General features: G+C 57.3%; 1 protein-coding gene across 1 annotated transcript in view; it reads right to left on the bottom strand.

The window, feature by feature from the left end:
• Positions 1-685: 685 nt before the first annotated feature.
• HS6ST1 (heparan sulfate 6-O-sulfotransferase 1) overlaps positions 686-15,980 on the bottom strand; it is a 41,981-nt gene continuing 26,686 nt past the window's right edge. Inside the window, exon 2 of the mRNA XM_036099523.2 lies at positions 686-1,424. Coding sequence (XP_035955416.1) covers positions 716-1,424 — 709 coding nt within the window. The 3' untranslated portion in view covers positions 686-715. The remainder of the gene's footprint in view (positions 1,425-15,980) is intronic.

Below are 15,980 nucleotides of genomic sequence, written 5' to 3'. Positions count from 1 at the left end.
CCAGACTGTGCGTTTCGACCTTGGGCCCGAGAGAGAGTGGGCTTCCCAGGGGAAGGACTAGAGTCTTCTCGGCTTCAGGCAAGGTGGGCCCTGACCGTTGAAGATGGGTGAGCTAGGAGCTCCATTCCTGAGGACACCTCAAGGGGCTGCCTGTGTGCCCAGGGAAGGGGTTCACTCAGGCCCAGGGACACCGGGGCCACCAGAGGCCAAGGGACTGCCTGGGTGGCCTGAGCCTGGGAAGGCGCCTGGAGCTGGTGTCAGGCCGCTGCTGGCCTGTGGTGGTGAGAGAGCAAGCAGGGGTGCACGGTGGGGGTAGGACGCACTCCTGGCGGGGCGAGTCTCATCACTCTCTTTTTCTTGTCTTCAGACCTCCGGCCGCTGTGAGTGAGCTGAGGCCAGGAAAACGGGGACGCGACCTACCCCTGGCCCCTGCCTGGGGCGTCCCTAAGCGCACTCTCCTCCGGCCTGGGGGGAGTCGCACTGGTTGATTCCTCACAGCCCTGGTCTGGGAGGGAACCGTGAGAACCAGCCCCGCCGGGCGCCACGTCCCACTCCCTCATCCTTGTTCAGCACGCATCTACCTTCTGGAGAGCGCATCTGGGACCCCCTTCCCACCAGAGTTCTAGGGTGGGGTGGTCTGTCTGTCTCATTTCACCTCCCCTCTCCCACCCCCCGCCCCCAAAGGACCACCCCCCCCCCCCATGGCCGGCCACCACTACCACTTCTCGATGATGTGGCTCATGTAGTCCTCCGTGGGCACTCGGCCCGGCTCCTCGGCATCCTCCCGCGGCAGCGCCTCCTTGGCCCGGTGCAGCAGGCGCTCCTCCCGGCTCTTGAGGCGCTGCTCCCTGCGCTCCAGCTGCCGCTTGTACTGGTAGCGCTGCTGGAAGAGGTCCTTGGCGTAGTCGTAGAGCTGCATGTCCAGGTCGTTGAGCTCCTCAATGCGCCGGATGGTGTCCTCGTCCACCTCCACGCCGCCCGCCCGTGTGCTGTTGTACTGCATGAAGGGCCGGATGAACTTGAGGTTGAACGTCCGCTCGAACAGGTACTGCGTCTTGCGCTGGAACTCCGTCAGGCCGAAGAAGGCCATGCCCCGCAGGTTCTTCTTGGCGCTCTCCAGCAGCAGCTGGGCCCGCTTGCCCTCGGGGATGAAGGACAGGTTGTAGCAGCCCACCAGGCTCAGGTCGGCCAGCATGCGCACCTGGCGGTTGTTGGCCAGGTTGTAGGGGCAGTCCATGAACTCCTGCAGCGTGCAGCCCGACCAGTCCGTGCCCTCATAGCAGGGCGGCAGCTCCTCGGGCGTGGGCGTGCGCCCGTCACACATGTGCAGCGACGTCTTCCACGTGGCCCCCCGCTGCACGTGCCGCCACTCGCTCAGGTAGCGGGACACGGGGTCTCGCAGCAGGGTGATGTAGTAGAACTTCCTGTAATGAGATGGGGACAGGGGGTAAGGTAAGGGCACAAATCTGACTGCTTTGGGTGTATCCTGGGGGACCCACCATTATGTCCTCCAAACAGCCACTTCTGAGTGAGAAACCCAGGATCAGAGAGGTGACCTAACCTGCAAAGGGTACACAGTCACCCTTGTGTCTGTCAGCCGTGACCATCATGGTGTCGTCCTGTAGCGCCTGGCCTCAGTGCCTCCTGAACCCTGGGCCCAGGGTCTTCTCCTGAGCCCCAAGGCCGCCCTCCTATCTGCTCACTCCTCAGGAGGGACAACCTGTCTTTGCCCTGTGGTGGGGCGGAGTAGGGGGCCCCAGAGCCGATGCCACCTGGAACCAGTGGTTTAAAGAGCTGCTCACAGTGGTTGGCTAGGTGCTGTTCAAGGGGCCACTCGGCAGAAGTCACTCACAGTCCCAGGCTGCACGTGCAGGCCTGGTCAGGGCCTCCAGCAGGCCCACTCCACCCCCGCTCCAGTGGGGCAGTGGCGCCAGTAGACCACCCAACCCAGGACCCCCGGGTGACCCACCATTTATCCTTGTGCCCCAGGAACTGCTTCCACGCCAGGAAGTCAGGCATCCCTCCAGATGCCACCTCCCCGCGCTGTATGGAAGGGGCATCCACACCATGGGAGAAATGACTCCCTGTACGACAGGCATGTCCCTGCCCAGCAGGATGACTGGCCTGATGGCACTGGGACACAGCGGACAGTGGGGCGGCTGCCAGATGTTCCTGTGACAGGCCTGGAGTGGGTGGGTCCACCCCAGACAGGTCATTCCTGGAAGCCTCTCCTCCTGGGCTGGGAGAACCGGCTGCCTGCGCCTGGTGGGAGCAGTCCCAGGCCAAGGAGCGCCACTCCTGGGGCGGGGAAGCTCCCGGAAGGAACTGCCCCCTCCACCCCAGACAGCGGCATGAGAGCGCATCCACACTGCCCCTCCTCACTGAGGCCCAACGAAGAGCACCCAATAATTTCCCCGCCCTCACACTGCCCCCTGTGAGAGCTGCAGGGGCACAAAGCACCTCGAGGGGTCTGCTGGCAGTGCGCGGATCTGACTACACAATTCCCAGGGAGCCTTGGGGGGTCGGCATGGCAACTGGCAAAAGCAAAGGTGGTGGGGTACAACTGCAGGTCACCCCAGGCTGAGAGGGGAGCAGCTAGAAAACTGCAGGGGGGCGGGTCTGAAGCACCTTCATTAGGGGCCTCGGGATCCCCCAAGCAGAGCCAGGGGTAGCCAGCCAAAGGCTCCGGGGTGGGGGTGGGGGGCAGCAGAGGGAAAGACTGGTCCTTCTATGCAGACTGCTGAGGAGACAGGGCAGCAGTCGGCCACCTGACGTTCCCTGTCGCTTCCATTGGCTGGTACTGGGCCACCCTGGGGACAAGGCAGACAGTGGAGAGCACCTGGGCAGTGGGGGTCAGGGGCGTCTTCCTCAGCAGAGTGGAGGGCAGGACGGCGGGCATCCTGACCACCAACTCCTCTCTGAGGCCTGGGGTCTGCTCTGTGATCGCCGCCTCGGGCCCTCGTTCGCGCTGGAAGCGCCCTCCCCACGTACCGGGCCCCAGCCTCGGCACTGACCGCTTGCTTCAGGTGCTCCAGCTCCCACAGTGTGGGGAGCCCTGCACCCCACATCTGACCCCAGCTCCCATGGGACACACTTCGGGGGCTCTTGCTGCCCTTGGCAGATGCACAAAGGGCCACCTGCACCCTCCTAGGCCCTCTGTGACCAGCGGACCTCCTTTTGACCCTCTCCCTGGCTCCTGGGGAGAAACCCCAGGGCCTTGGCACAAGCTGTGTTCTCTTCCCTCTCTGCTTCATCAGCTGACTCCGGCTCATCCTTCAGACCTCAGCTGGTGCCACCTCCGTGGGCCTCTGTCCCAGCGGTAACTTCACACTGACCTCTCAGCTCACTTGACCAGAGCCTCCCTCAGGGGAGGGAGTGGGCAGGAAGGAAGCTGGCTCCTGTGTGTGTGCTCAGCAGGGCCAACATGACTCCCCAGGGTCGAGACTGAGATGGTCAGAGGATCCAAGACAGAAGGCACCTCAAGGAGGTCACCTCACACAGCACCTCAGCCCCCAGTGGAGGACACCAAGCCTGAGAGGTTATGCTGCCGCCTGGAGGTCCCCAGCGGCTTCAGCACTGGGGTGGGGTGGGTGGCCTCTCCTCTGCAGACCCTGGTTCGGTGAGAAAGCCCCTAAATGTGGCCAGGACAAGAAAGGTCAGTTCATTTAAGGGTCAACTCTTTAGGAATGAAGTAGAAGACATTTATAAATCCTGACCATGTCAAGTGCTTCTGAAGAGGCCAAGACAGACGGACACACAGGGATGCACCCAGAAACACACCTATGAACAAACACAGCCCCATGTGCAGGTGTCCGCTGCCTGCCCTGCCGGGTCCTGCATGTGCCCTTAGGCCCCAAGGGCAGGCTGAGGGTTATCGGGACTTCCTTCACTCCTGGAGGCCTGGGGGGCCCTGATCACTCACATGGAAATGGGCCAGCCTGGTAGTTCCTCCTGAACACAGAAAACCAGAGTTTGAGGTGTCAACTGACAGAGAGGCTTGTCTACTTGTTGCCAGCCAAGGCCAGCTGGAGTTCAACATGGCCCCAAGGTGACTTCTGAGGGCAAGAACACACCGTGCACACAGAGCACGGGCACCCCTCCCAGCGTGTGCCCCCATGGTCTTCAGGCTAAGGTCCTGTGTCCCACGATGGGGGCAGGCCTGGCAGAGCCCCAGCTGCTCCCACACCCTCACGGGTCCCTGTGATGGGAACAGGGCCATCAGCCCTCCCACCACTGGTGCCTCCAGGTCCTGGGGAGACCAGGTGTGGCCGTCCCCGAAGCCCTTGGCTGTGAGTCTCTCCTGTTGTACTGATGTTGGCCATCGAGGTAACGGTTACCCAGTGACCTACAGCTTCCATCTGGACAGCCAGGACTGGTGGGAGCCCTGTCCACGGAGGCAGGCCTGCCTGCTTTTCAAGTCCCTCTGCTCCTAGCCCACGAGGGTGTGTGACTCGCCCAGGGTCACACAGCAAATCAAGAGGCAGGACGAGTTCAGGCTGCTTCCTCAAAGCCATGGTGCAAGCTGCCCTGTGCCTGGTTAGATAGCTGGGCTGCCAGGGTGTTTGAAGGCTTAAGGGCCCATGGGTGGGGTCACTGAGGGGTCTCCAAGGGTACAGTAGGCGCTGGTGTATCTGGCAGGTTCCAGAAGATGCAGATGAGGCTTCTGGTCCTTGGAGCTTCCTGTTTGTGGTCCCTGGTGAAGCCTGAGAAGCTGACTCCCCCTGAGCCTCTCGGGCTCACGTTGACCCCACAGCACCCTGGGCACCATGTGCGTGTTAAGCAGAGTGCCTTCTCTCCTCGCTGCATCCCTGGATCCTGGCCCAGTTGGGCAGGAACAGGGGCTCACCCATGCTACAGTGACTGGGAAGGGCATCAGGATGGCTATGTGGCACCTTCTCCGTGCAGGACATTGCCATGCCCTGGGGAATGCCCCTCCCCGATTCTGCCCCCCCCAGACATTGCTTATGGTGGAAAAAAAGGGCTCAGGCAGACTCTGGAACCTGCTCAAGGGGCCAGCAGCCCCAGGCTCCAGCTCTCGTCTGGGCAATGCAGGAGCCCCTGCAGGTGCACACAACCATAGTCTGTCGGCCCCCTCGAGAACTCGTGAGCCCGACGCCCACCTCCACCTTGTCCGCCCCGGCCCTCGCTCACTGCTGCCATGACACAGCAGCACCTCTGGCTGCAGGCCTGTACCCATGCCGTCCTCCGCCCAGGAGCCCTGCTCCTGCCTCCCTCACTCTGCCCTCCCTGCCCGTCATACACACCACCAGACACACTGGCTCTTTATGTTCTGGTTTATTGTCTGACGGAAGAGGGAATAGGGGCCCTGTCCAGAAATGAACAGAGGGCAGAGTGTGGTGTGGCCAGAAGAAGCCCACCAGATGCCCGACCACACACCACATCAGGCAGCTTCCTGCCCAAGATGTGACCTGATGTACATTCTATGAAGGTGCCAAGGGGCTCATGACTCAGGGATATGAAGAACTGGGCAGGGGCCAAACAACAGTCTGCACCCTCACTGTTGTCCCCAGCACCTGCCCTCCCGTGCCCAGAGAGCTGCCACCAGGCTAATCTAGACCCTGCCCCAGAGCACAGTTCTTCCTGCACTGACATCTGGGGTCCCCCTAAAACAGGGGGCTTTCTGCCTATCACTCTCCAGCAGGATCTGTCCATTCAGGTGGTCGAAGTGCCAAGCGACAAGGTTTCCAGAAAGAGGGGAGTGAGGAGGCAGAGGGGAGGAGATGAGGAAATAATGAGAATTGGAGTATATAATTCATTTAGCCTGAAATGGCTCCCCAAGTGCCCAGCAAGTGAATGTGGGGACCAGACCCAGGATTAAAGAGATGACCCATGCAGCACCTGGACAGAAAAACAGAATACATAAAGAGAACTCGTTGTCATAAAGGGACCCACTTTCTCTGTAGCAATACCATATGCTACAAATCAATGAAGCCACGGCTTCAAAATGCTGAGGGAAAATGACCAGTGACATGTCAGACCCCACCAAGCTATCAAGGAAATGTGAGGGGAGGTTGGAGACATTTCAGACATGCAAAAACTCAGGACATTTATTTTCCATAAATCTTGCTTTAGAAAGATATTGGACTAGGTATCTTATTTAGTAAACAATAAGAACAAAGTATTTTGCATGGGAGACAGGAACTCCAACCCAGGAGAGAGATCGAGGGTGTCAATTGTGCATCCCACTGGGCCTCCCAGGAGCAGAGGGGCAGGGGTTCCAGGAAAAAAGGGGCATGGACAGATTACCTGCTGCATCAGAACATTTGTGGAAAAAAATTCACATGGAAAAAACTACGTTTATGAAGATAAAAAACAAAGCAAGTAAAAAAAAAATAGGGCTATCATTAATTCCAGGAAAAAACAAGAAGTAATATAAAAAAAGAAAATAAAGCATTCTATTAGGCAAAGGAAGTAAACAATGCTTTTAGAGACATCATAATGTAAACAGTGACTATTGATTTAATAAAAACTTGAGCTTTTTACTCTACTTGGAGGCTGGGTGGGGTATGGAGAAGGATGTGCAAAGGCTTAAGAACATTTAATCTTCATCTACTAGAACAAAAAGCAAACAGATAATGTTTAAATCAATAAATCAAGAAAGAGGACCATAAATTATTTAGAAATATGGAAGTAAGTACATGAAGAATACTGAAGAGCTGCAAGTAATAATTTGGGGAGGATGGAAAGGAAAAGCAGATCTGTTGCTTTTTACTATAAGCCTCCTGGAATGATTTGTCTTGAAGCCTGTACGTAGACTATTTTAACTAAAACATTAAAAATACAACAATGAGGAAACTGGCCAAAAAAGCGTATGGAAAGATGCTCCCCTTCATTAGTCACTGAGGAAATGGCACACTGAGCCACAATGTGATACCCACTAGACAGGCAAACCAGAAGCGGGCCAATGCCAACTGTGAACAATTGCTTATGGGACAGTTGTTATGGACTGTCTTCACTGAAAGCTGAAGGCACACATACCCTGTGACCCGTGATTCCTCACCGGGAGGTGTGGGTAAGACTGTCCATGGCTGCCCTGCCCGCGACCGCCCCAAACGTCTGCTACAGTGGCACGTGTGCGTAAGCAGCGGTATATTCTTCCGCTGGAATACTGCTCAGCAATGCAGATGAACTCTAGTTACAACAGCTCGGGTCAGTTTGACGGGTAAGATGTTGCAAAGAAAAAGCAAATTAAGAAAATTCAATAGAGTATGATGATACTATTTATCATTTCCAAATATAAACACAGCCACAGAAAGTACTATTTAGTGATACATACATAGATGTTGAAATTATTTTTAAAAAAAAGGTGATGAGGTGATACACACACAAATTCAAGGCAGAAGTCGGCCTCGGTGTGTGCTGGGCTGGGCGGGTGCTGGGGACGGCACTAGTTCATGGTGGCTTCCAGGGCACCAACCACTTCCTTAAGGCAGGCAATGGGGGGGGGTGGGGGTTTATGTTACGTTTTACTTCTTACAAACACTATGCAAATGCCTTTGTGTGTTTATAAAACACTTTGTGATAAGTAACAGTTAAAAAAAAGTTTTACAAACCAAACCAAGATTCTCCTTAGCAGGCCTTGCAGGTGAACTATCATTTCTGTCACACGAGGAGCCTCGGTTCTCCAAAGTGCACCAGTCCCCTCTACTTTTGCTCCCATGCTCCCTCTGCCTGCAACCCCCCCCTTTCTACTTGTTAACACTGCCACAGCGAGTAGGGCACCCCCTATGGGCATCAGCTTTGGCTCGTGAGCTAATCATGCATCAGTGAGCGGGCTGCTCTGTGGCCTCTCTAGGAAGGAACCACAATTCTCTGAAGATGGAGCATCCAGTTGGTGGTTGGCTTCCCACCCAGGAGGGCCTTGGGGTGCAAACAGGGTCAGCTCCACTCTGGGGCTCCCCTTCAGCACTACCAGTCCCAATGCAGGGACCCTGTTTAGTGACTTGGTTGGCAAATGATGCTATTTTGGGGTGGCAAGCTTCTGGCACCTTTCTCTGAGCACAGCCCTAAACCATGTCCTGGCCTAAGTGGGTGTCCATGGGACCCTGACCTCCAGGACAGGTCTCTGTGGAGCACATCTGCCTGCTCTGCCCTGGGACAGGCCTGGAAAGTTGCCCAGTGTACGGCCCAGCCCAGACTGTCCTGCCTGTGACTGGAACACTGCCAAACAAGGCACATACTAGAACTGGAGGGGTGACGAGGAGGCCCTGCCCACATCTTCTCCCCTGAAGCCTGAGGCACAGGGGGTGCTCACCACCACTCATCCAGTTAGTGCCCTGCATGGCAAAGGACACAAACTGGCAACGCCCCCAGGTCCCTCACACCAGCAACGGCAGCCATGGTCACTGAGGCTCACAGCATGCCAGGCACGGCCCCGGGGGGGGCGGGGCAGGCCTTTCTCCCCTTTCACAGAGGACAAGTTTCAGGCTTAGAGGGGGGCTATGGCTCTCAGTTACTCAGTGTCCAAGTGCTCTGGGCTGGGTGGGACCCACAAGGACAGTGGGAGGCGACAAATGGGGGGAGGGCGGAGGGTATTCCTCCCAAATGGGGCAGGGTCAGGGGGGCTTCTCGGAGATGGTGGGGGCACAGCCTATTGTGACTTGAGGGGGGCAGTGGAGGCTCAAGGTGCAGGCAGGGCCAGACCAAGAGGGGTCTTGTTCATTTGATAGGAAAACCAGCTCAGATGGGTAACGGCATGGAGTGCAGCATTCACATGGATTTCAAAGATAAAACGTGGGACTTCAAAGAAATTTTATGCTGTGAAGTAATTCTAGTCTGCATGGGCTGCAATCACTCCTGACAGCCCACAGGATTTATTGCCTGTACCATGCATTCTTGTGTTTGATTACTTAGGTTTAATGCTTTCTGTGCACTTAGCTGCTCTGGCATTTTCATGTGCACTGGTTTAGCGCATCTCACAATCGTGTAAGATCCTAGTGGGCAAGGAATGTGTCTTGTTCCTGAGTCCAAACACTGCTGTCAGGCAGTGGCCGGCTCTAAAGTTTTAAGTCTGAGTTTTTACAGGACAACTCTACCCCTGGTGTCTGGGAGCCCTGCTTTGTTGACAACATAACACAGTCTTTGGAAAAATTCTGCAAGGTGCGGCAAATGAGCTCTCAGTTCCTTCCTGGAGGAGAAGGTGGTGGGCAAGTGGGTGACAGCCGAGAGGCGGCTCCTGCTCAGCTCTGGGGCTCGGATCAGGGAGATGGCACCTTCTCACTGTCCTCAGGAGCCCCTCCCCCTCCCACCTGCCCGTGGGCATCAGCCAAGTCAGCCCACCACCGTCTCTGTATAGCTCAAACTTTATCAATTATGTGACAACTGGGCTCGCAGGCATGAGGTGAATGAATGGTCTAAGGCCAGAGCCCGCACCTGCCCCCTTGCCCCTCCCACGGGTGACACCAGTGGCCAGAGGCGGCTTCACTTTCCCTTTCCTGCCCTGAAAGTGTGGGTTTGATCTGAACCCCATGCCTGAACCCACCCACTCCCTCCCCTCCCCTGGCAGCCCAGGGCTCTGACCAGAAGCCAGACTTTGAACCTGGCTCAGGCAGAGAGAAGCCCCGAGCTGGGTGAATGCACAGGATTCTGTGGCTGGGTGAAGGGCTGGTTGGGCTTTAGCTTTGTGCCCTAACAAGAAGGGCTGGGATGTGGCAAAGCTGTTCCAGAATGTTGGCTGCGCGTTGGCTACCCAGGAGACGTGGAAGCCAGGTGGGGAGGAGATCGTAGACACCTACCACAGAGCAGAGCCGCTCGTAGGCAAAGATGTGTAGAAGAGCCCCTGCCGACCCCCGAGCTGCACTCTGTGATCGCCACCCAGCAGGCAAGTGTATGATTAAGGAGCTGCTTTAGGATGGTGAGGTTATGGATTCTTGCTAACATTTTATTATAAACATTTTCAAACTCACAGCAAAGTTGAAAGTCTAGGGAATACCCATATGCCCAAATGGGTTACTTTAACATTTTAAAATTTTTTATTTCTTTGTCAGAGAGACAGGAGGAGAGCAAAACAGAGAGCAAGCACAAGCAGGGGGAGCGGCAGACAGAGGGAGAAGCAGGCTCCCTGCTGAGCAAGGAGCCCGAAGCGGTGCTCAATCCCAGGACCCTGGGATCGTGACCTGAGCCGAAGGCAGACGCTTAACGACTGAGCCACCCAGGTGTCCCTACTTCAACATTTTTATACATATCTGTATTGTCTACAATGAGTGCACACTGTTGAAATAACTGAAATAAACAGGCATTATAAAAACATCTCTGCTGCCTGGTATGGGGTGCTGGTGCACGGAGAGGCCACAGGAAAGGGGCAGTTTTGCGTTGTTCGTCGTCTGTGACAACATGCGAGCTGGCTGGCATCTCAGAGGCGCGGGCATGCTGCCGCTCACCTTCCTGGGCTGCAGGCTCGCGCAGCAGGAGTTTTGTGAACGAGGGTCCAACCCACCAGTCTCTAAACTCACACCCTGAAATAAAGGCAGATTTGTCTAACCAGTGACAACAGAGCTGTAGCTCCCTAATTGCGAGTGAGGACACTATCATTTACAGCCAGAATTACAAAGTTTTTGAAAGGAAAAAAAAAAAGACATACTACTGTTATTACTTTTGGATACATAGGCACTGGAAGAAAATTAATGCCATGGGTCACAAGAAGAGCCCCTGGAGGACCAGCTCCTTTTCCCCCCTAAGGTTGACCTTTGGGGGGGGTCCCAGAGTGGCCAGGGAAGCTCCGTGAGGGGTACTCACACCCCCTTCCACCCCCAACTGTGTACTTTGGCCTCTCAGGGTCCAGGAATCCCTATTCGTGGGGACAGAGGCCACACCATGAGGCCAGGATCTACTCTGAGAAGTATCTGGGAATTCAGAGGGAGGACTGAGGAGAGCTTGCCCGGGTGGGTGAGAGCTGACCCGAGTACTCCAGCCCTTGCTCACGGGCTGGCTGGGGCTGGTGTGCCGGAAGCCCTGCCTCCCCAAAGTCTTGCTCTGATTACTGTCTCACCCCAGGGCCTGTGGGGCATTGCAGGGCAGGGCAGCCGGCGCCCTCACCGAGGCCCGGGTCCACGTTACAGGAAGGAAACGACAACCTTCAGGGTGGCTGGAGCAGGGAGCCTGACCTGCTGTGGTTAGCTCACTGAGCTGAGCCCCAGCAGGACTGCTTGCTGCTGACTATAGGCCAGGTGCCTGACAGCACCCAGCAGCCCAGTCCTGCTGTTCTCATTGGCCTGCTGGACTTGGAAAGGGCGGCTTGTACACCAGGCCAGCTCTGGGAAATGGAGCTCATGCAGTAAAATGACCCAGCACCGAATCCTAATGGGGGATTTACTGCCTTACAAAAATGCAAGTCTGATTTTTAGCTCTGATTCCCCGAGATTGCCCTCTGTGGGGCCGGTGGCCGCCTCCTTCCTGTGACAGGAAGAGGCCCACAGGTGCAGCTCCCCAGGGGGAGCAGCTGGCTGGCTGGCTGGCTGTCAGCTGGATCACCCTTCCTCTCTGAGCCAGGATCCTCATGTGCATCCTCAACAGGGCCTGGCTGGTGAGCAGTGCAGGCCGAAGGGAGAGGGAGCAGAGTGGGAGGGAGAGGTGAGGCCCTCTCAGTGCTGGCATGGGCAGTGGGAGGATGGACAGGAGGAGATGGGCCAGTTCCCAGGCAGTACAAGAGTGAACCAGCACCTGACGCAGCGAACGGACTGTCCACTGGCTCTGGCCATGACTTACCTCCCCGCACCACACCCAGTGCCGCGGGAGCAGGCCCCACGTGGCACCTGCAGCAGAAACCTAGATCACCAAATGCTGAGCTGGCAGTGGCAGCCTGGGGAGCCCCCTCTCCGAATGCATGGTAGAAAATGCCTGCGTAAGGCCATCCCTTTCTTAGGTAATGTCCACAGAGCAGCTGTGATCAACTGACTCTGCTTCCAGAAATACCTGGGTCTGTGATCAGGGGCTGTGAGTGCAGGCGTGGCCACTTTCCGCCCCTCCTCCCAGGACAGGTAGAGCCCTCGGCTGACACAACCCTTGGCGAAACACCAGAATGGGAGCTCTGGGGTAAGCGAAGTCTGAACGAGCCCCTCATCGACCACACAGTGACCTGTGGGGGCAGCTGGAGAGGATGGGGGGTGGGAGTGGCTTGCGCAGAGAGATAAAAGACTGGCCCAAGACCACCTGGCCCCTGAAGGCTGAGCTGTGCTTGGGCAGGGCCTGAGCAGCAGGGCCTCCACCCACGTGCCCTGCCGTGCCCCTCCAGCAGGGGGCGCAGCACACTAGGCTGGCCTGCCGCACCCACCTCTGGCAAAGTGAGGAGGGCCTCCTTGCCTCACCCCGTGAGCTAAATTCCTCCAGTGGGAAGGGAGTCTGGCTACAGGGAGCAGCACTCACATGGGCCCCCAGGTGACTCCTCAGGCTTAGGAAACAGCAAGAAGTGCCGAGGAGGAAGAAGCCCAGGAAATGTTTTATAGCCAGGTGTGGCTGTGTGACTAAGTCTGGCCATCTGGATGTGTGGAGACAGCTTCCTCCCCATGTTCTCCTGCTGGCTGGAATGTGGATGTGACTGCAGAGCGCCAGCAGTTATCTTGGATTGTGAGGCAGAAGCCCTACTCTCTGGGGATGGTGGGGCTGACAGAACCTGGGTTCTCGGTGCTTCCTGTGGCTGCACCATCACTCGGGCCTGCCTACGCTGGACTCCTTTTCAAAGGGAGGGGAATAAATGGCTACTCTATTTTGGTCTCTGAACCTAATCCATCTATTCAGGGCCAAAGCATAAGGACTGGGGCGTGATCAGAGGGTAAGCTCCTGGGGTGGGGCCAGCCAGGTCTGGGGTAGGGCCCGGGGTGTCAAGGGCTCAGTAACGACTGAATTAATTAATTTGGTGAACCTCAGTGCTTTACCATGGTCATCCTGGACACTCAGAGACATGCTGTGGAAGGAAGTATTCCCACTTTACAGATGAGGAAACCAGGTCCACAGAGGTTAAACAGCAAACCTCGCCACCGAGCTGGCTGCCGGTGGTGCTGGAGTTCGAGCCCAGGCCCACCTGGACCCAGACCGTAAGTGCCTGATGAGAACTGCTTCCCCACAGAGCCCCAGCCCCCAGAAGGCATGCACATGTCGCCCCGCAAGGCTGGCCCCCAGCCACCTGCTGACCACTCACCAAACCATAGCCAGGAGCGGTGGTATTTTTTAAAGTAAACTATGAACACAATTTCCAATCCCTTTCCTTTAAAGTACAGTGAGCTCATTAAGAGTCAGAGCGGTCTTCGTAAAGAAAAATACCTATCCAGACCAGCAGCTAGGATGCACCGACACGGAGCGCTACACTTCACACGGCCGCCGTGACTGTCGTCCTGACACGGTTTCCCTGGGGCGCCGGTCACGGGGAGCAGACAGAGCCGAAGCCCTGGACTTTGGTCCGGCCCGGGCAGTACCTTGCTCTCCGCCGGTCCTGCAGGGCCCTCCAGCTCCTCCTGCCTGAGGCCAGATGGCCGCGGACACTGCCACACGCACGGAGCTGTACTGTGTCCCCTGCCGGGAAGCCTGGTGGGTGGAGACCCGTCCCTCCAGGGCTGCGGGATGCATGGGTGGCGGGCGTGACTCTCATAGGGCAGAGGCAGGGAGCAGCGGGAGTGACTCTCACAGGGCAGGGGCAGGGCTGCCATGAGTCCCCACGCCTTCCCCATTGCTGTCACACAGTCCAGCTCCCAGGGAGAAGTCTGTGCCCCGAGGAGCCCCCACCGGAAGGAGGAAGAGGGCCCAGCTAGAGGCCCTAAGTGTGCCCAGGGTACACGAGCCACGTGGGCTCACAGCTCCAGACAGGCCTCTCTGACCTTGCCCCCACCAACTTCCAGGGTCTCTGGGATCAAAGGTCTTGAAGACAGGCAGGGTGTGTAGGGGAGTGGTGGTATGGCTCCCCATGCTGTGCACGCCCCGCACCCCAGGAGCTGGTTTGCACACCTCAGTCTGGTGCTGGGCCCTTACTGTTTAGGAGGAGTTGTCAGAACGAAAGGACATAGAAGCAGAGCTCTTGTGTGGGGGTGTCAGCAGGCCAGGGTGACAGGGGCTGTCTGACCAAGGACCAATGGAAACTGAGGACGGGGCCTTCCAGCAAGCATCCTCCTTCCAGGACCTTCCTCAGGCATCCCCTGCCTGCAGGTGCGTGCACTGACTCCTCTAAGCACATGGGCACCCCTGACTGCCAGTTCTTGCCTGCTGCCGGCTCAAGCTGAGTGAGGTCCTGCTCCCCACAGGGAGTGGTACTGGGAGCTGACAGCCCCCACCCCTTCTCTTCATCGCGTGCCCCCAGGTAGGCTTCCTGGTTAGGAGGCTGGGAATGTCAAGGGGAGACTGGGGTGAGATGGAGCTCTCTGCATTCAGGTTGATTTGGTCAGAGGCATCCTCATGGAGGGAGCTGCTCCAGTATCAGACTCTGCTGGCTCTCTCCCCTACTATGAGGCCTGGGGAGAGTGAGGACCCCTCTGAGCCTTACCTACCACCTCCTGGACCTCCTAGCCTCCTGTAAGGGCCTGGTAAAAAGGCTGTCAGTAAAAGAGCATTACAGCCCGGATGGTGAGGAGCCTCGAGCCCCAGGCAGATGCACAGAGTACAGGCAGGTACAAGAGGTGGGAGCCTGGTGACCTCACCTTTCTGCCTCAGGGCTCAGCACCCCGTCCTGGGCTCCATGGTCCCCTTGGTCTTCTTCTTTTCTCCTTCAAAGGAGCACCTGCCGCATACAGGACGAGTACAGCTCTGCCCTCCCGTAGCACTGGAAGGGCTGGAAGAGTGGCTAGTGCCTGGAGTGGAAAGGGTGGGTGCCTAATCCCAGCTCCGGGTCTGATGGGGCCTCTGAGGTGTGACATCTGAAGGACAGGGAGGAGCAAGCATTCCTGACAAATCTCCAGAGGAAGAGGAGGTGGGATGGGGGAGGGCAGCGCACAAATGCAGAGGGGAGTTCGTGATTTCAGTAAGGGAAGGACACTGTTATTAAACAGTGGGAAAAATAAAATTTCTGTTTAGAAATTCCAAGTTGTTGACAAAATGTGAAGAAAAACAAGTGGGTTAGTTTGGGCTTAGGAAATACCTCAACAGCCCCTTCCTCCGCCCCTGACAACATCTGGAGCAGAGGAAAATATTCCCTTGTTTACAAACAAGGTTAGCCAAGCTTTAGGAAAGTAGAGCAGGCGACCTCAGCCCCCTGGCTCTGTGGCACAGAGAATCTGAGGCACTGGCTGGGCAGGCACCATGCCCCTGGTTGGACCCCAGAGCAGTGCATTCCTGGAGCCTGAAGCCCTCGCCTTCTTCCTTGGGGCAACTGACCAGGGAGTGGGGCTCCACGCCTGGGGAAGCCCAAGCTTTTTTCCCCAAGGCCCCTGACCTTTGTGATCCCGTGGGCCTCTCACCAGGCCCCTGGGAGGCCTGGGGGGCAGGAGGTGACTTACCCATCAGGCCAACATGCTCTGTGGGGTGCCACACCCACCACACCTGAGCTGCCAGATTGTGGGAAGGTCCTACGCCAGGGCTGGGGTGCCATGAGGGGCCCTCCTGGCTCCAGCCTGTGTGTTAGTCACTCTCCATTCTTGACCAGGGATGATCCCCCTTCCCTGTAAGAGCATCTCAGGGGACACATCTAGGACCTGTGGCTGGGGGTGCTCTGCCAAGGAAGTCTGGTTAGGGCTGCTTTCCCTGGAGATGCACTTGCCAGCTACGTGCAGGGCTACGTGCCACTGTGCACAGTGAGGGCGCAGGAGACCCCCAGCAGGCCTCTTGCTGGGGAGCCGTTCTCCCGACAACGCTGACACCGGAGGTGTCCGGGGGCTGGAGAGTGAGGGCTGGGGTGCCAGGCCCACAAGTGCCTCTCCTGGCAGGCGACCAGAAAGGCTGTGGCTGCTCGGGGCTCTGGAAGCCCCGCCCTGGGGGGGGGGGGCACGTCCTCCCAGCAAGGCCAGGCTTGGGGCTGCTCTCCACCAAACCAAGCGTGGACCTTT

Source organism: Halichoerus grypus, chromosome 4, assembly GCF_964656455.1.
Source record: "Halichoerus grypus chromosome 4, mHalGry1.hap1.1, whole genome shotgun sequence".
NCBI lineage: Eukaryota > Metazoa > Chordata > Mammalia > Carnivora > Phocidae > Halichoerus > Halichoerus grypus.
Note: the sequence above shows the minus strand (reverse complement) of the source record. Positions and strands in the feature narration are given on the sequence as shown.